General features: G+C 40.8%; 1 protein-coding gene across 1 annotated transcript in view; it reads left to right on the forward strand.

Moving 5' to 3' along the window:
- SCARF2 (scavenger receptor class F member 2) overlaps positions 1 to 20,272 on the forward strand; it is a 364,459-nt gene that overhangs the window by 233,484 nt on the left and 110,703 nt on the right. Inside the window, exon 8 of the mRNA XM_069758527.1 lies at positions 16,794 to 16,908. Within this exon, the coding sequence (XP_069614628.1) occupies positions 16,794 to 16,908 (115 nt within the window). The remainder of the gene's footprint in view (positions 1 to 16,793; positions 16,909 to 20,272) is intronic.

The following is a 20,272-nucleotide window of genomic DNA, read 5'->3' on the forward strand; positions in this document are numbered from 1 at the left end:
ATGCATGCAGGTAAAGGAAAGCTATTCCTTTGTGGTTTATTTTGTGTAGATGTAAATGAGTTGCCCTAAAGCTACCACAGGCTCTCTTGCTAATAAAAGGAAGGCACTCTTGCCGAAGTTTGATCAACCACATAATGAAGTAAAGACACTTATGGAATTAATGGGACTTGCAGTACAGTACATTAGAACATATCTGTCAATGCTCTTGCTAATTTACCTAAGCGGGTCGGTGGGCGAAAGTGGGTACACCTGCAACAACAGGAATAGAAGATGTGATAGAAGCAAATGATTGTGTCGCTGCAACAGATAGCCCAAACTGTACAAATGCTAGTTAAATGATGTAGGACCACAAGAATTAAAAAGAAAAGACGACCTTGTTATATTATTGATGCAGCAGCAAAATCAAAATTAATACTCTGCTGCTTGCACTGGGGAAAAGCAGGATTAGTTTCCCAAGATATGTCTTACTGCCCAAATGGAAGCATACAATTGTGATGGGAGTTCATTATGTGAGTAGAAGAAAAGCAGTTATTTCTCTTGGACAGGCTGATGTACAAGAATGAAGGTATTTTACATTATGAAGTAGTGTAGTATAGTTGTTCTTCCTTCATGAGATCTACCAAACTCACGTCAACTATGTAAGGCAAGAGACTGCTGTTTCTACTTCTAGAGACTGACAGTTGTCATAAGGAGTCTTATAGACTTGCAATGCTTCCTGAGAAAATGGTATGCAATTTAGCTCTTCTACATAAGATTGATGTCCTTCTAGAGTCACCAGTTGGAGCTACCCTACAAGTCAATGTCTGACTCTTTTACAGGGCTTTCAAGACCACCAAGTGTTTAAGTGAAACCAAGGTCAAAGCCTCTAATGTCCTATACTAATTGTGTGCCATATCCTAGTGCCTATATATGCCACCGATTTACAGAAATATTCTCTGCAATGCAGTCAGACTAATAGAAAGAGTGAGGAATAGTGATGAGCGAGTATACTCGTTGCTCGGGTTTTGAGGAACCTTCCAGGATCCTGGGAAACTCCAAAAGTCAATTCAGCACAAGTGTGAGTAAAAAGCCTTATTGGCTAAAATAGGACAAAAAGGAACCTACGCATTTCAGACAGTATAGTTCTTAACCATGACAGAATCATATCCTGCATATAAAATTGTATTTATCCAGAATAGGGGTGCTCATCACATTGGTAATATCGGTCAGTAAGAAATTATGGATCACTTATTTCACAATTTACGCAGCAGCTGAACCAGGCGTAAAAGCCGCCAGCACTACACACACCGGATGTATGTAGCGTCTCATCCACGTACACAGCTCTGACCACTTATGTACACAAGGGTTTTTTTTTACAATTTGCAGAACTATTCCCGCTTTAGAGGGAGGAAGTGTTTTATCCAGCAGGCAACATAACAAGCATTTTATTTGTTCCTCGTGGGACATTGCTTCTTGGCTCGACTTGCTTGGCTGAAATTGTAAGTCTGATATTGAAAAGAGTTTGGAAAAGCGTAAGATTTGCCAATTAGAAGGTTGATTTATTGGACATTAGAAATACTTGTTACCATAATCCTTAGTACAGTACATTTTGGTGGGTCTTAAAATATGCAGAAAGTCATTTTTTATTTGTTCACAGGGCAAACACTTTCTGCTATAGACTTGTTAATGTTTTAAGAGTGTTTTATAATGGTATAATAGTTCATCAAGGAGAAAGTGTTTTTGGGATAGAGCCTGGTTGTTGATGTCATACTTGTGGAACAATTGTTAAACTAATTTATTTGGAACGTTTGATATAAGACTGAATTGTTCACTTTTAGTTGTGTATCATCGTCATATTGAAGTGGTTATTGAGTTGTTAGAACTGTTCTGCGTTCATTTTCACAATGTTTCTGCCATCTATTCGTCATAAATTGTTCAAAGTTTGTCGAAGTTTGGGACTTAGAATAATTTGTGATTCATTTCATAGCTGTCTCCTTGTTACAGAAAGCATAATACAGAGAAGGATCACATTACCTCACGCTCGGCTTGCTGGATTTCCACATAATGCCTTGCAGTTACCGTACTTCATCTATGAGGGACTGTAGTTCAGAGGAGCATAATAGCCACTATAAAAGCCCAAGAAAGAGATGCTGCTGGCTGCTGCCACTGCCATTTCATGCAAAATGTTGCAAAGAGGGAGGACCTCAAAGTTCAGTCAGAAAGATATTGTACACAATGAGAGAATTGGTGTGTGACGGAAATTGAATTGATAGATTTAATTACAAGAAATAGAGAAATTTTAAGGAGAAATATTTGAGACACTGCATTAAGGAGAGAGCTGCTGTCAGTGCTGCAATTCACTCAATCTGTCTCTCCTGCATGGCACTCATTTTTTTTGCACCTGTTCCGTGGCTGATTTTGCCTTACAAAATATTGTTTTATTTTCTGTCAGACTACTAGAATTTAAAAGTCACAGACACCACAATTTTTTTTCAGTTTGTGACAAGTTACTGAGGCACATCACTCATTTTTTGCACCATTTTTTGCACAATTTTAGCTTATTTCAGTTTCTTAATCTTAAAAAAAGTAATTGCATCTTCTGATATCACCTTATGTGTATAAACAACGTCAGGCATCTGACCCAAATATGGATAATTTTTGGACCATTTTTAATTTTAAAAAATGAAATAAGTATGTTAAGTGCAGTGTGGGTTTACTTATACAGACTATTTGCTATTATCCATTTACCCATAACCATATATGTTGCGCTCACTTTTGACATTACTAAAGCTACCTTAGCATTAAAGAGATTGAAATGATTTGGATACAGCCCTAGATAACCTCAGAGTGTTACACACAACTTTTTAGGGCATTTGGAGGCACGGGGGCACTTAAGATTCATGATGCATTAATTCAGCCCAAATCTAATTTTTTTATTTCCTTCGAATCCAAAATTAACTTCCAGAAATGGAAGTTTTATCGTCCCCAGCCTTGTAATCGTCATTATTCACCCATTAACAACGATCGCAAAAAAAAGTCTGATTTCCCAGTCATTTCTCTCTCCTCTGATATGATCTAGCATACTAGAGGAAAGAGAAATGGGGCTGCTCGAGCTCCCCCGGTACCTCCAGTATCCCTGGACACTCTAGCTTTGTCCCCAGCCCTCGGCATCTTCTTCCTGGAAGAAAATGGCAGGCGCATGTGCAGTGCGCCCACCGAGATCTGCCAGCTGGCACCTGGCAACAATAGGAGATTTTTCCTATTGGTTCATTTTGATCACTGTAATATGGTCCTAGCACAGTAATCAAAATAAAAAAAATAGTAAATCAAACCCCCTTTTATCATCCACTTAGCTAGGTAGAAATAATAAAATATTTTTTTTTCTTTTTCTCCATTTGGGATAGGGTGGGGGTTAGAGCTAGGGTTAGGGTTGGGGCTAGGGTTTGGGTTAGGGCTAGAGTTAGGGTTGGGGCTAGGGTAGTGTTGGGGTTACGATTGGAGTGTTGGGGTTATGGTTGTGTTGGGGTTATGGTTGGGGTTAGGGCGATGTTGGAGTTGGGGTTAGGGTTAGGAATAGGGTCAGGGGTAGGACTGTGTTGTGTTGGAGTTAGAATTGGGGGGTTTACACTGTTTAGGTACATTTAGGTACGACATGGCTCCCGCCATTGATTCCAGCCAATTTTACATTCAAAAATTCAGACAGTGCTCCCTCCCTTCTGAGCTCTGCCATGCCACCAAACCGTGGCTTTCCTCCACATACGGGGTATCGGCGTATTCTGGAGAAATTGCACAACAACTTTTGTGGTCCATTTTCTCCTGATACCCTTGTGAAAATAAAGGGTCGAAAGTAAATCTTTGTGAAAAAAGTAAAATGTTCATTTTTTCCTTCCACACTGCTTTAGTTCTCGTGAAGCACCTGAAGAGTTAATAAACTTCTTGAATGTGGTTTTCAGCACCTTGAGGGGGGTGCAGTTTTTAGAATGGTGTCACTTTGGGGTTTTTCCTGTCATATCGACCCCCCCAAACTCACTTCAAATGTGATGTGGTCCCTAAAAAGTGGCTTTGTACATTTTGGTGGAAAAATTAGAAATCGCTGGTCAACTTTTAACCGATAACTTCCTAACAAACAAAATAAGTTTCCAAAATTGTGCTGATGCAAAGTAGACATGTGGAAAATGTTATTTAACTATTTTGTGCAATATGACTCTCTGATTTAAGGGTACAAAAATTTAAAGTTTAAAAATTGTAAAATTTTCTAAATTTTTGCCAAATTTCCGTTTTATTCATAAATAAACGCAAGTCATGTCAAAAAACTTTTACCAATATCATGAAGTACAATATGTCACGACAAAACACTCTCAGAATCACTGGGATCCGTTGAAGCGTTCTAGAGCTATAACCTCATAAAGTGGTCAGAATTGTAAAAATTGGCTTGTTCGTTAAGTACAAAATTGGCTGTGTCACTAAGGGGTTAATTATAGCATTACTTTCCAAGTAGATGGTGAAAGCTATACAACCTCTTTGGGTCTGTTAAAAATTGTCAGATTTAACATGGAATTTAAAACCGCATGAAATTTGTGGAGAATCTGCATCCCGATTGGAAAAAAAGCATAAAAAATCTGGATTCATTTTTGGCACCACCACAGAAAAAAAATCACCTATAAAAAACAGGGTACAGGCCCCAATGAATCATAATAGGGCTAATCGTCGTGCAGATAAGCTGCACACCCAGCAGCAAAACCACAAGAGACAATTGAGTGCCAGCATCATTTTTCTTTGTGAAGCATCCCTTTAATTAAAAACTCACCCTTTCTATTAATTAACAATTTGCCTTTGAGACTGAATTCTGCATAATGGAAAGTAGGCCTATTTGTGGCGGTGGGGGGGTATGACTCTGCAACCAGGGAGACTATTGTACAGTGAGAAAATTGAGTCCCATAATCTACAAATCAATCAATCAAATCACCATATATGTAACAGTCCCGGATAAACCGCCTACATAGTCCGCCACAGAGAGGAGGATCCTATGTTCATAGTGGGACAATGGTACCATCTAGATAAAATTGTATAATTTTTTTTTCCTGAGCATAGCAAAAAAGAGGTAATTTGTGGATAAAGGATAAGAGGATAAAGTATTGTGTTATCTCAAGTATAAAGGGGTACAAGCCTGCCCGCTCTAAAAAAATACCATCAGTCTGCGATTCTTATGAGAGCAGTGGACTGGTTCACGTCTGTGGAACATTAGCAATGGGTGAAACTGAAAAAAGATTCATACTCTCCCACAAATCTTGTCATTGCTTATTCTTCCCCCAAGGGTTCAGTGGGTGGTCCTAAGTAGCGATTTACAGCCTTCCCTGTTTGAGCATACAGAGACCGCCCAGAGAATAAGCTGGGAATAAATGAAACGTTATATCAATCTGTTCAGCTCTGCTTGCTTTGTAACATGGTGCCTGCAATCAGACATGTTCAAGGTGGCAGGTTCCCTTTAATCCATTCTGCACAAAATTCCTGAAATCATTCATGAAGTGAAATAAACACATTGTGAAACATTCACCAGAATGAAACCATTAAGGGCCCCTCCACCCCCATGCGCAAGCAGCCAATTTCCCACGTTTCACAAAACAAGCACATACAGCTAAGAATAGAACTGTGGGCCTCTTCACAAACGACTCGGTTTATGCTGAACATTCTGCTCATTTCTCCCCATGTTTTCATTCGGGCAGCGAGATGTTACTTTGCTCCTTTGACATTGCACAGAATTAAAAGATTATGACAAAAAAAAACAACTTTAAAGAATGCAGAATGCTAATTTACATGAGTATCAGTATACTTGCAAGTTGCATTTCCCAGAAGTAAAACACCCACACAGCACAATAAAAGTTAACATAATACAAAGCAGACAACATCTGAATGGAATTTCCAGAAACGCTCGATGTCATGAGACATTTTTATTTCCTTACTTTGCCTATTGTGAAACATTGACTAATGTAATACAAGTGAAGTTCCACTTAGGACAGAATTTAGTAAGCCTACAAATCTTCAAATCCAAAACATTATCCACATGCGTTACATCTTTATTTTGATGCGGAATGACCTTATTGAAAGAGATGGAATTGACATTCTGCAGCGTTGCACATAGTAGTTCTTTCAAAGACAAGTCCAGCAATACCTTCATATGGCCAGTCCATTCCTCTACTTAGAAATCAGCAATTGATGCAATTGAGTCTGTAGATTTGAAACCCCTGTCACTCCAGCTCTATTCCCAGTGTCACCTCATCCTGCTTAAAAGGTATCTGTCACTACATTTTACCTATCTAAACTAATAATATAGGCATACAGATTATATACTGCTGATAAGGGCTCATACTCATTTGCAAGAGAAACGGACGAGTGCAATCCGAGAAAAAACATCGGATTGCACTCTGACCAAGGTTAGTCAATGGGTTACATCTCATCTATGATTTTTTTCTCAGCTGAAATCGGAGTGAGAAAAAATCGCAGCATGCTGCCTATCCAGGACGAAAAAAATTGCACAGCACTTGGACCATGCAAGTGCTGTCCAATTTTTATGCACCGGTGTCCTTTAAAAAGCCGACATTTCATGTGCCACCTACAGTAAAATCACACTTACAGGTTAGAATAGAATATATAGAATAGATATATATACATAGAATACATAGATCTATAGATATCAGTGACACACATACTGTATAAATATATACAGTATATATATATAGTATATATATATGTATTTAAATTACATAGATACATAGATACATCTGCTGTGTTCTGTAAATTCACTGCAGGAGCCGACAGGATAAAAGAGATGGATTACACACAGTAAATACAAAAAGAATATGTAGATATATAGATGTCTGAGAGAAATGCAATTAGTACAGTGTGTGTGCAAATTACTGGAGATGTATTTAATTAATAAAAGAATATTTTTCAGAAAAAAATGGCGTGGGCTCCCGTGCAATTTTTGTAACCAGCAGAGGGAAAGCCGATGGTCTGGGGCAGATGTTTATAGCCTGGGAGGGGGGTAATACCCATGGAGCTTCCCAGGCTATTAATATCAGCTCACAGCTGTATAATTAGACTTTACTGGCTATTAAAATGGGGGACCCTAAAAAAATGATCTAGGGTCCCTCTATAATTAATAGCCAGCAAAGGCTATGCAGACAGCTGCGGGCTGATATTAATAGCCTAGGAAGGAGCCATGGATACTGCCCCCCCCCCCCCCCAGGCTAAAAGCATCAGTTCTCAGCTGCCCCAGAAAAGGTGCATCTCTAAGATGCGACAATTCTGGCACTTAGCCTCGCTCTTCCCACTTGTCCTGTAGCTGTGGTAAGTGGAATGATAGTTGAGTGGCTGATGTTACCTTTGTATTGTCAAGTGACATCAAGCCCAGACGTTAGTAATCGAGAGGCGTCAATAAGACACCCCCATTACTAGCCCCATAGTCACATATAAGAAAACACCGACATCCAGAAAAAGTCCTTTAATTGAAAGAATGACACAGACTCCTTTAATATTCTTAATAAAACCATAGTTACGACCTCGCCCATTCCCCCAATGCCCTTGTCATCTGCAAAAGAAGTTAAAAAAAATAAAACAAACAACAGGATTCCTCACCTTTCTGCATAGATGTTTTTAATCTTTTTGTCCCACGACGAGTCTAGCTCTGCTACATCTAGATGGCAGGCTACATGGTTGCATGATGCGACCATTCATCTGTAAGCTCATCTCTTAGTGAGATTTCAAAGCCTCTTGTTTTGTCAGATTTTAGCTCTTTAGTGCAAATGATTAGACTGGAGAGAAGATATGCCTGTTTAGTGGATAAATAATCAGATTTCTCTGAAAAGATACCATATATACTTGAGTATAAGCTGTCCTGAATATAAGTTGAGGCACCAGATTTTACAAATAAAAACTGGGAAACCTTATTGACTTGAGTATAAGTCTGGTATGCATGGCCCCCTTATCCCTATCCTGGTATGCATGCCCCCTTCATCTCTATACTGGTATGCATGGCCTTCTCATCCCCATCCTGGTATGCAGGCCCCACTCATCCGTATACTGGTATGCATGGCCTTCTCATCCCCATCCTGGTATGCATGCCTCCCTCATCCGTATACTGGTATGCATGGCCTCCTCATCCTTATCGTGGTAAGCATGGCCTCCTCATCCATATCCAGTTAGCATGGCCTCCTCATTCCTCTCCTGGTATGCATGCCCCCCTCATCCATATCCTGGTATGTATGGCCTCCTCATTTCTCTCCTGGTATGCATGGCTTCCTCATCCCCATCCTGGTATGCATGCCCCCCTCATCACTATACTGGTATGCATGGCCTCCACATCCCTATCCTGGAATCCATGGCCTCCTCATCCCTATCATGGTAAGCCTGGCATCCTCATCCATATCCAGGTATGCATGGCCTCCTCATCCCCAGCCTAGTATGCATGGCCCCCTCATTCCTATCTTGGTATGCATGGCCTCCTCATCCCTATCCTGGTAAGCATGGCCTCCTCATCCCCAGCCTAGTATGCATGGCCTCCTCATCCTTATCGTGGTAAGCATGGCCTCCTCATCCCTATCCTGGTATGCATGGCCTCCTCATCCCCAGCCTAGTATGTATGGCCTTCTCATCCCCAGCCTAGTATGCACGGCCTCCTCATCCCTATTGTGGTAAGCATGGCCTCCTCATCCCTATCCTGGTATGCATAGCCCACCATCAGGAAACCATAAAAAATAAACCATTTTACTTATTTTCCTTGCACGAGTATATACAGTATAGAAAGTATCTTATGTATTTGTTTGTACTATTGATTCATCCAACGTTTGTTGAAATGACTGACTATTTAAAACTAACAAGCCAAGCATTACATACTGTTTGCTACCCCTACTTCTCTAGCACCATTAGCACCATTTACTTTGGCACTGGGGCGAATGATTGGCTGTAACAGTCATGTTTTGTAGAAAGGCAGCGGCAGCTCTGCAAACAAAACTCCGCGGAACAGTAGAAATTGCCTGCTGGAGCAGAAGGAGAGTCACGTCACCGCCCATTCACTGCACCCGTGACTCAAATGCAACTGTGAAGGGAGAATCGGCTTCCTGCACTCACTTGTCCACTCACCTATCTCAATAGCCTGACAATGAGCTAGGCGCACCCAGCAAGCTTAGCTTTTTTGTTCCAAGGATTTCTTACCAATGCCCTTTTTTGAACATGAAGGCACCATCATTGCAGGGAGCAATCACTTCTAAACGACATGATTGAGCAGAAAGATCAATCTGTTCATGATCCATCCCCATCAATGAGATGGCGGCTGTGCGAGAATTCAGCCAGAGGAGGCAAATCACTGAAAAAGTAGTGACCTGTCAGTCAAACACTGGAGGCAGGTGGGGTGCAGATAATCCTCAGAAAGGCAGGAGAAGACCAAGTGCAGTGTCCTGCCTTTCTGCAGTATGGCTCCTTAGGATATAACTTCAACAGTGATTACTGAACAATTAGAACACAAAGTTCTCTAAAAACAAGGTATCAATTTATTCTCAGTTCGCTGTTATTGCCATGTCTTTACTTTATAATCTAAAATCATGCTGCCAGGGCCAATTTAAATGACAGATATAAATGATTAGTGCTTGTAAAAAATAAATAAAATTCCAATTGACTTTTTATTAAAGGGAATCTTTCCATTACCTACATGCCCATATAGATGGCTTAGGGGGGTTGATCCTACTGACAGATTCCCTTTAAAATTATGCACTGTTCCTAATTAATACTTTTTGTTTATAGCTCATTGCCCAGGAGACCGGCCACCACTGCAGTCGTAACCCAATGTTTATAAGCGCTTTTCTGTTGAGCTTGTCAGCAATGCACTGAAGCGGTCCGGGATCTCCACTGGATATTGCTATTTGCTCCCGTTCCTGGCCACCTTCAGTGCCTGTGCACTTCTTTGACGCTACAGAGGCAAAGCTGTCACATAGTAGCATTGGAGAATGCACAGATCAGGCCAGTGAGGCATTGATGACTCTGGTCTCAGTTGACAGTCAAGCAGAGCACCTGAAAGAGAAAACACAACAGAGAGAATAAAAACATATTGTAATACCATAGGGCAGAGGTGGGGAACCTCAGGCCCCCGGGCCATTTACGGCCCTTGATGACCTTTTATCAGGCCTCCGAGCAGATTCTCAGGGACCGCATTCTTGTACAGGGAGCTGTATTTTGATAACAGCCAGCTCATTAATTTCTTCTTGCTCTGTTGGCACTCACACACAGTGTTCACTACTGAACACTGAAGGGCATGCAATGAAAGATTACGTCCTGACACCAGTGCCAGAGTCAGGATGTACTTTGTGTGCAGAGATCGTACAGCCCCCGAAGGATGGTATAAATATCCACATGACCCTTGGCAGAAAAAAGCTTCCCCACCCCTGCCATAGGGCAATGTGACTGCATGATGGACCGAACTTTGCATAGATGGAATGTATGTAGTGATGAGCAAACATGCTCTGGTAGAGTGTAATGCAAACATGCTCGTGCGCTAACGGGTGGGGGATTCAGACATATTTCTCAAGCATGCAACCTGCATGAGTCTCACCTGAGTATGGTGTCAGTAATATGTCTTGTGTTGCAGTGACCACTTACCATACACAGTGGCATGTAAAAGTTTGGGTTTTCATAAAGCTGGGAAATTTGCATCACCTGGCCTTTCCTAACGATGATAGTGAACAAGCCATAACGCTAACAGGCTAAATAAGGTCTGAAACCTTGGTCAAAGTTATCTCAGCACACAAATCTCCATTTTCCTATTTATAATTTTTATAATGTAAAAGATGAATATATATATATAAAGTGTATATATGTATATATATATATATATATATATATATATATATATATATGCCTAAAATACAAAGTAAATGTGTCATCTTTAACTTGAGGCCTATTAGAGATCATTTTATCTTCAATTTGCTTAACTGTTCGCAAGAGTGATTTTGATTAGAGGCGCCCAAACTTATACATGCCACTGCCATGTTATATCCTTTCGATAGCCCAGCAGGTCCAGAAATGTAATATTAAGAGTTAACCAAAGGGTGGCACAGTGAATAATTGTTGCAGCGCCAGAGATATTGTGTGCTTGCATACAGAGCACCAAATGTCCAAATTATTCACCAGAAATGGTCAATTTCCATGAAACCCTATGTATAACATGTAGTGATAAATAATCCAGCATAATCACACTGAATAGTAACAAATCTGATGAAAATATTAAAAAATTCTTAACTCTGAGTGTTTTTTTTCATACAAAAACAGATTTTCTACAGGGAGCTTGTGTTTTTTCATTTCATCCGGGTATATAAAGTAAGCAGATTTGCATTTAGTGCACATTTTCCCAAACAACATGACCCAAATGTCTTCTTGCCATATGTCGCTAGCTCACATTTCTGCCCAATGATATCTCATTCACTTTGTATACATGTCTCTCTTTTTCTTTCTTTCTTGGCGAGCTCTTTACTGAGAATAAACAAAAAAGAGAACGATGTATCGGGGAGTGAAAACTGTTTGGAATGCGTTCAACTAAAGTAGTGCTTTGGTTTTGCAGATGGCTTGTGTATGACACAAAGGGTGGTGGTGGCGGGAGATGTGACACAAGTGGTCATTACAGAGTCTGCAAGGTCACACTTTGGAAAACTTTAAATCTTCAGAAAGAACTTATAAAAATGTTTTAAACAAATAACTATTGAGTTGCTCTTCATTTTTCCTCACATTACTTTAGATATTATATTCTACCTCTACAAATCTACAGCTGGATACTTTACCCAGCTAAAACCTATCTCAGAATTTCAGATACTAGAACCACTAGAAAAAAATCATAGAGCATATTTTGGGGATTTATATGGCCAACAAAGCTATAAAATGTTGTTTACTGATCCTTAGCTGACCGGCAAACAGTGTAATCTAGTGTGTGCTACCGGCATGGACATGGCACCAACCCTTGTATGATGTCAAGAGCTATATTCAGCTTAGACACTCCTAATCTTTTAGCCACTACTTCAGCCTCAATGTTAGCCAGGGCAACTGCTGTGACATTAGACTACCGCCAACCTGCAATGGCGATAGTTGCAAAGTGGTAGTCTTAGGCCATGTTCACACAGTGCGTTTTTTACCGCGGAACCGCGGCGGTTTTGCCGCTGCGGTTCCGCAGCTGTTTTCCATGCAGGGTACAGTACACTGTACCCTATGGAAAACAGGACACACTGTGCACATGGTCCGGAAATTGTAAAAAAAAAGACGCGCTGAATAGCTCCCGGAAAAAAGAAGGAGCATGTCAATTCTTTTTCCGGAGCCGCAGCGGTTCTGCACCCATAGACCTCCATTGTGAGGTCCAAACCGCAGTAAAACCCGCAGATCAAAAATATATCTGCGGGTTTTACTGCGGTTTGATGTGCAGAACCGCTGCAGCAGGAAGTGCGGGGAGCGGGCGGAAGTGCGTGGGCGGAGTGTGGCTGCCCCCCCCGTGTTCCGATCCCGCCCCCCCGTGCTCCGATGCCCCCCCCCCAGTGCTCCGATGCCCCCCCCAGTGCTCTGATGCCCCCCCGTGCCCTAATCTCCCCCCCTTATACTCACCCCGCGTCCCGGTGTCCGTCCGGCCGTCTTCTCCCTGGGCGCCGCCATCTTGCAAAACGGCGGGCGCATGCGCAGTGCGCCCGCCGAATCTGCCGGCCGGCAGATTCGTTCCAAAGTGCATTTTGATCACTGAGATATAACCTATCTCAGTGATCAAAATAAAAAAATAGTAAATGACACCCCCCCCCCTTTGTCACCCCCATAGGTAGGGACAATAAAAAAAATAAAGAATTTTTTTTTTTTTTTTTTCACTAAGGTTAGAATAGGGGTAGGGGTAGGGTTAGGGGTAGGGTTAGGGTTAGGGGTAGGGTTAGGGGTAGGGTTAGGGGTAGGGTTAGGGGTAGGGGTAGGGTTAGGGTTAGGGGTAGGGTTAGGGGTAGGGTTAGGGTATTTTCAGCCATTTTAACCCTAAAAAAATTCCTAGAAAACACACAGACTCTGGCTAGAAAACTGCATCAAAAAAACGCATCAAAAAACGCATCAAAAAACGCATCAAAAAACGCATCAAAAACGGACCAAAAAAGGACCAAAAAAAGGACCTGCGTTTTCTGCCAAGAGCTGCAGTTTTTTAAAAAACAGTCAGGAAAAAAAAAGGATGGAAATCCTGAACGTGTGAACATACCCTTAAAGGGATTTTTTTTTTTAACTTAACTTAACTGCATGTATTTTGGGCTAAAAACCATTTTTGTAATTGGGTTTCATTAAAAATTTGGCACCGTATACCTCCTATAGCCTCTGTCTATTGTTGGATACAGAATAAGTTATATCTAAAAATCAGTCAGTGAGCTGGTTCTTATGGATCAATAGGAGAGTTTCTAAGTCTTGTGTGTTTATTTTTTAGTTCCTGTTTGTTGTGGAAGGGCCGAACCTACAGTCAGAAATTAATGCTGCTCAATATTAATCTACTAGATGGTGGCCCGATTCTAATGCATCGGGTATTCTAGAATATGTATGCGTAGTGTATAGCACAGCCCATGCAGTACATTGCGCAGCCTACACAGTACACGTTGTATATTGCGCAGCCCACATAGTATATTGCGCAGCCCACGTTGTGTATTGCCCAGCCCACGTAGTACATTGCGCAGCGCACGTTGTATATTGCGCAGCCCACGTAGTATATTGTGCAGCCCACGGTGTACATTGCCCAGCCCACGTAGTACATTGCGCAGCCCACGTAGTATATTGCGCAGCCCACGTAGTATATTGCCCAGCCCACGTAGTACATCGCGCAGCCCACGTTGTATATTGCGCAGCCCACGTAGTATATTGCACAGCCCACATTGTATATTGCGCAGCCCGCGTAGTATATTGCACAGCCCACGTTGTATATTGCACAGCCCACGTAGTATATTGCACAGTCCATGTAGTATATTGCACAGCCCATGTAGTATATTGCACAGTCCATGTAGTATATTGCACAGTCCACGCAGTCTATAGCAATGTGGGCACCTTATCCCTGTTAAAAAAAAAAATTAAAATAAAAAATAGTTATATACTCACCCTCCGTTGGCCCCCCGGATCGAAGCTGTTACCGACGCTCCTCGTGTGCTCCGGTCTGAAGAGTGCTTTGCGGTCTTGCGAGATGATGACGTAGCGGTCTCACGAGACCGCACATCATCATCTCGCGAGACCGCAATGCATGGAGTGGTCACCAGGATGTCGCGAGGAGCGTCGGTAACCGCTTCGATCCGGGGGGCCACCGGAGGGTGAGTATATGCCGTAACTATTTTTTATTTTTTTTAATTATTTTAAACATTAGATCTTTTTACTATTCATGCTGCATACGCAGCATGAATAGTAAAAAGTTGGTCACACAGAGTTAATAGCAGCGTTAACCAAGTGCGTTACACTGTGGTCAACGCTGCCATTAACCCTGTGTGAGTGCTGACCAGAGGAGAGTATGCGGGCGCCGGGCACTGACTGCAGGGAGGAAGGAGCGGCCATTTTCTTCCAGACTGTGCCCGTCGCTGATTGGTCGTGGCTGTTTTGCCACGACCAGTCAGCGACTTGGATTTCCATGACAGACAGAGAGCGCGACCAATGAATATCCGTGACAGAAAGTAGGACAGACAGAAGGACAGACAGACGGAAGTGACCCTTAGACAATTATATAGTAGATTAATTATAACTATTTTATATTAATAATAATTGTTTCACTTAATATTGAGCAGAATTATGTATGCTGACACTCCCCTATGTACTGTATGAGCCCGCACACAGCCCCTATATAACATAAGAGCACCCACAGAGCCTCCTATACTGTATACAGTATGAGCGCCCACATAGCATCCTGTATAATATGAGCCAATACATAGCCTCTATATACAATATGAGCACTCACATAGCCTCATATATACAGTATGAGCCCCACATAAACTTCCTATATACAGTTTGAGCCCCTGCATATTCTTCCAATATATAGTGTGACCCCCTGCATAGCCTCCTATATACAGTATGAGCCCCCACATAACCTCCTATATGCTGCATGAGATCCACATAGTCTGTCTATATACAGTGTGAGACTCCATATAGCCTCCTTTATACTGTATGAGCCCTCACATAGCATCCTATATGCAGTATGAGCCCCTCATAGAATCCCTATACACAGGGTGAGCACCCACATAGCTTTCCATATACAGCATGAGCCTCACATAGCCTTCTATATACAGCGCAAGACCCACATAGCCTCTTATATACAGTATGAGCCACACATAGTTTCCTATATAAAGTATGAGCCCACACATACGCTCCTATATAAAGCATGAGCACCACTTAACCTCCTATATACAACATGACCCCCACATAGCCTCCTATAAACAGCATGAGAACGATGTAGCCTCCGATATACAGCATAAGCACCACTCTGCCTCTTATATACAGCATGTACCACAATGTTAGGCCATCTGTTCGTGACCTCAAGCTGAAGCACACTTGGGTTATGCAGCAGGACAATGATCCAAAACACTCCAGCAAGTCCACTTCTGAATTGTTTAAGAAAAACAAAATTAAGACTTTGGAGTGGCCTAGCCAAAGTCTTGACTTTAATTCGATTGAGATACTGTGGCCTAATAAAGGAAGTTCATGCTCAGAATGTAATTCAGTCTCCAATGTGACTGAATTACAACAATTTTGTAAAGATGAGAGGACCAATATTCCTCCAGAGTGTTATAAAAGACTCATTGACAGCTATAGCAAACGCTTGATTGCAGTCGTTGCTGCTAAGGGTGGTCCAACCAGTTATTTGGTTTAGTGGCAATCATTTTTTCACACAGGGCCCTGTAGCTTTGGATTTCTTTTTCCCTTAATAATAAAGACCTTCATTTAAAAAAATAGATTTTGTGCTTACTTGTGTTATAGTTTTCTAATATTTAAATTTATTTGGTGTGACTAACATGCAAAAGAATAGGAAATCAGGGAGGGGGCAAACACTTTTTCACATAACTGTATGTGAAAACATCCCATACACATGAAAAAAAAACAGCAACACACATACTCACAACAATACACTTACTCACCTCGCTCCCGTTCCCCCAATGCTATGAGTCTCCGCACAGCTGATATGATGAAATTACATCATCGTGTCAGCCTTCTCACATACTGATTGGTGGAAAATGGGGCTAGCGGCTTTGTCGTCCATCAGTGTAATCACAGTTGACTGCATCCTGAGGATGGAGATAGCAGTGATAGTGGGCAAGGGCGTGGTGTTGCCCACAGTCCGTCGGCCACTGTTTCAGCCCGAGCATTGATTGACACCCAGCCCTAATGCTTAGTCCCGCACCAGCGCCACCCCTGTGACTGAAACCCAAATGCTGCCAGGCGGAATGAAGTTAATTTTTTCCCGGCAGGAGGGCTCTAATTGCTGGTGCTGGGCAGGTTCAGAACACTGCAGTTTAACCCCATATCTGCAGGTTAATAGCATTTTATATACATTTTTCATTTTTTAATGTTCCAAAAGACACATACATTTTAATATAAACTATACAAATTCTTGCACATTGTGCACTACCGTATCTCACTTTCCATGTTCCGTACCTTTGTTCTGGTGCCATTAAAATGCAATTTCTTACTTTTATGATTTAATGGACGTCATTTCATCCTTCTCTAATTAGAAAGCTGTATAAAAGGATGATACTGGGTGATTGGGATTATCCGTAATACCTTCTATCATTTTCTCTTTATTACAGAAGCCAATCAGCGTATGGGAGTAATAGGAGCCGGGGTACTTGTTATAGTTCTGTTAATTCTCCTGCTATCATTGTTATGTTGCTGTTGTGTCTGCCGGAAGAAGGAAGCAGCTGAGTAAGTTTATACTTTAAGTATTTAGTACTAATGACCATGACTTTTCTTTAAAAAAATAAAATACACTGTGTATCATTGCAAAGACCCAGACAGTCTACTGATCGTCAATAATCATTGCCGGACTGGGGTCTATATAAAGAAGTGCACATTTAGTTTAAATTGTATTTTAAACTTTGTTGTTATAATTGCTCACATAGGAGATATCATCAAAGTCTGAAATAGAGCTTATAAATCCTAATGGTGATCGTCTCCAAAGTCAGCGCTAGTGGTTAGCTAATCGCTTCGTGCAACCCAAACCTAGGGTCCAGGAGTGAATTTCCCTGAGCGTCCAAGGTTACCTATTCTGATTCATTGGCCTGGCATGATGACATTTGTGTATTATGCATTGCACAGGTCACATCTCGCCAGCCTGGCTAATCATAAGCCGTCCTCAGTGAACTGACCTGGACCGTAGACCGAGTTTGCATGAAGCGATTCGCTCATCTCTAGTTACATCTACGTGGGGTTGTCTTCTGCTTGAGATCCATTACTGTGAGCCTGGGCCAACCAGGGGATCTTCTCTTATTATGATGGGATAGTCTGACCCTAATTATATTCATAGTCACACATATAACTAACAAAATATATTTTAGCTTTCCATGTCTAGACCTTTAGAAATGTAATTTTAGTGACTTGTGGGCTTCTAATTTTTGGAGAAGGTCTATAAAAGTGGTGTGCTAAGTTTGGTGTGACCTACACATAGTACTTATCACCAAGCCAAGATATAGTGATGAATTGTAACAATGGTTGTGAGTCAGTGCCTAGACAAATCCCTGCAGGCATTTTCCAAAGACTAATTAATCAACCAATCCTAAATATAGTTAGTGCGTACCACTTCAGCCAAAGTATATGCTGTATAAACACAGCCTGGACATTTATAAATCTCCGGGATAAAGATGAGATATATGCAAATATTTAAAACTTACGACATTTATTAGAAATAATTAAAATGAATATTTAAAATACAGGGGAAGAACCTCAAAAAGAAAAACATATTGGTAATTAGACGAAAGCTGAAAAAAATTATTTTGCTCATTGCTGCACGGAAAGATAATATGCAGGGGATATTTTAGGTTTATAATAGATAATGTATTTCCACCGCATAATATTTTCATAATGTATAATTATTGTAATTTGGTTGAAGAGAGTATAGGGCATGTTTTTTTTCATGATCATGCATCACTTGTAAAAATATTAATAATTAGGCTAGGGACAAAATCCTATGTTTCCATGTAATATACTAAAGAATTATTGTCAATCAGTAGGCCATCTACTCAGCAAATTGCAAATGCATGAATACTAAGTTCATGTTTAGTCAATAAGCAATCTACTTAATAAAGTGCTAATGCATAGAAGATAAATTCATATTCATCACAAGAGCCATTTCCATATTTGTGACATAAGTGCAAATGCATAATCTAAAATACAAATAATAAGATGCAAGTGCAGAATAATGTATAGTTACAGCGGGATGTCTCAATTAGAAGTACCAATGCACAATATCTTAGAATTTTTCGTTTATCATAGAAGGTAGGGAAAAATCAAATTATTAAAGATTCCTAGGGTACTTGTGTTTCCCACATGCTGAAGCCGTTTCGCATCACGCTTCTTCAGGGGTTGTGAGTCGGTGCTTAGACAAATCCCTGCAGGCTTATTCCAAAATCTAGTGCATATGGTATAACACTGGTGCGTCCTCTAAATCCTCAATTGAGGATGTAGCTGCAGTTAGGAATTTGTGTGCTGTCCATTAGAAATATATAAAACAGTGCAACACTACTGCGCTTGCAAATACCACTGTTGACTCGCATAAGAAATCCTTAGAAAGGAGTCTAGTAATTGCTAGTTGAACACTGTGCACAAAATAGAGGTGCAATTTATTTAATATATAAGAATAAATATGGCACTCACCCTGTTGTTCAGATAAATTGATGTCCTTTATTTAGCACTTAGCTGGCTACAGACATTTTTCGGCAAAGGCAGATGAAATGGGGTGCGGGGAGTGAAAGACAAGACGACGGCCGTTTCGCGCACTTGCGCTTCTATGGGACAGCTTTGTGCTAAATAAAGGACATCAATTTATCTGTACAACAGGGTGAGTGCCACATTTATTCTTATATTATTATTATTATTATTATTACATATGCTTCATCGATTGTGGACTTCACATGTTGAGCACCACCCACACCAGCAGCAAGCCTCGGACCGTCCTATCCATACAGGATCAGATAGTATTATAAATTAATGTAAATTGTACAGCTTTCAGTGCCGTTAAAACCCGCCTTTTCTTTTGGAGAATTTATTTAATAGTAGATGGGTTGTAGCCACAAAACACAGTGTTTTCAAAGCGATTCACATGTGAAACAATAAACGCAAAATAAGGTACAATAAATGCAAAATTAGATTGTTAAAATAGCTGTTGGATAAAGCAAAAATGTCTAGCTGTGGGTCCTGATTAGTGTTGAGCGATACCTTCCGATATCGGAAAGTATCGGTATCGGATAGGATCGGTCGATATTCAAAAAATATCGGATATCGCCGATACCGATACCCGATCCCAATGCAAGTCAATGGGACCAAAATATCGGAATTAAACTAAACCCTTTCTTGCCTTGTAGGTTCATTCTACATGAAGGAAAACAACTAAGAATAATGCCGGATGTATTTGGGGAGGTGGCGGAGACATTAAAGTCATAGAGGTTTATCCCAATCAAATAGAATAGCATGTTTTTTGTTTTTTTTTAAGACGTTCGGAGTGACAAAGATATTGACTATGTAAATTTTTTTTTTTATTTTGTCAGATATTGATGTTTCACTATTCCACGCCCTTCCCCTTCTTTTTTTTCTTTTTTTTTTTCTTTTCACACACTTTCATCTTCATCATCATCAGCATCTTTGACATCAACTTCTTCTTCACCTTATTCATCTTCTTCTTCATCCTTTACCTTTTTTTTTTTTTATTACATTCTTCATATTCATTTTATTCAACTATTATTATTCTTCCTATTCTACCTCTTCATCATATTCTCATTTGTGACAGGCATTCCCGTAGTTGTTATCTATAAAAGTTTGAAGATTACACCTTCCGTTCTGCCAGTCACAAAAGTTACATTTGTCCGCGTTCAGTTTGGCCTGCAGCATCAGGCTTTATCCAGGGGCACCACGAGGAGGAACGGACTCACCCCCATACACTGCTTAGTCTTCTTCTGCATATAATTTAGATAATATCTTTTGCTCTGATATTAAGTCTTATGCTTAATGTTCTTCTGCTCTTTGTTCTGCAGCCTCTTGTTCTTCTGCTTCTCGGTCTTCCATGTCATCGTCTCCA

This window comes from Ranitomeya imitator, chromosome 1, assembly GCF_032444005.1.
Source record: "Ranitomeya imitator isolate aRanImi1 chromosome 1, aRanImi1.pri, whole genome shotgun sequence".
Lineage (NCBI taxonomy): Eukaryota > Metazoa > Chordata > Amphibia > Anura > Dendrobatidae > Ranitomeya > Ranitomeya imitator.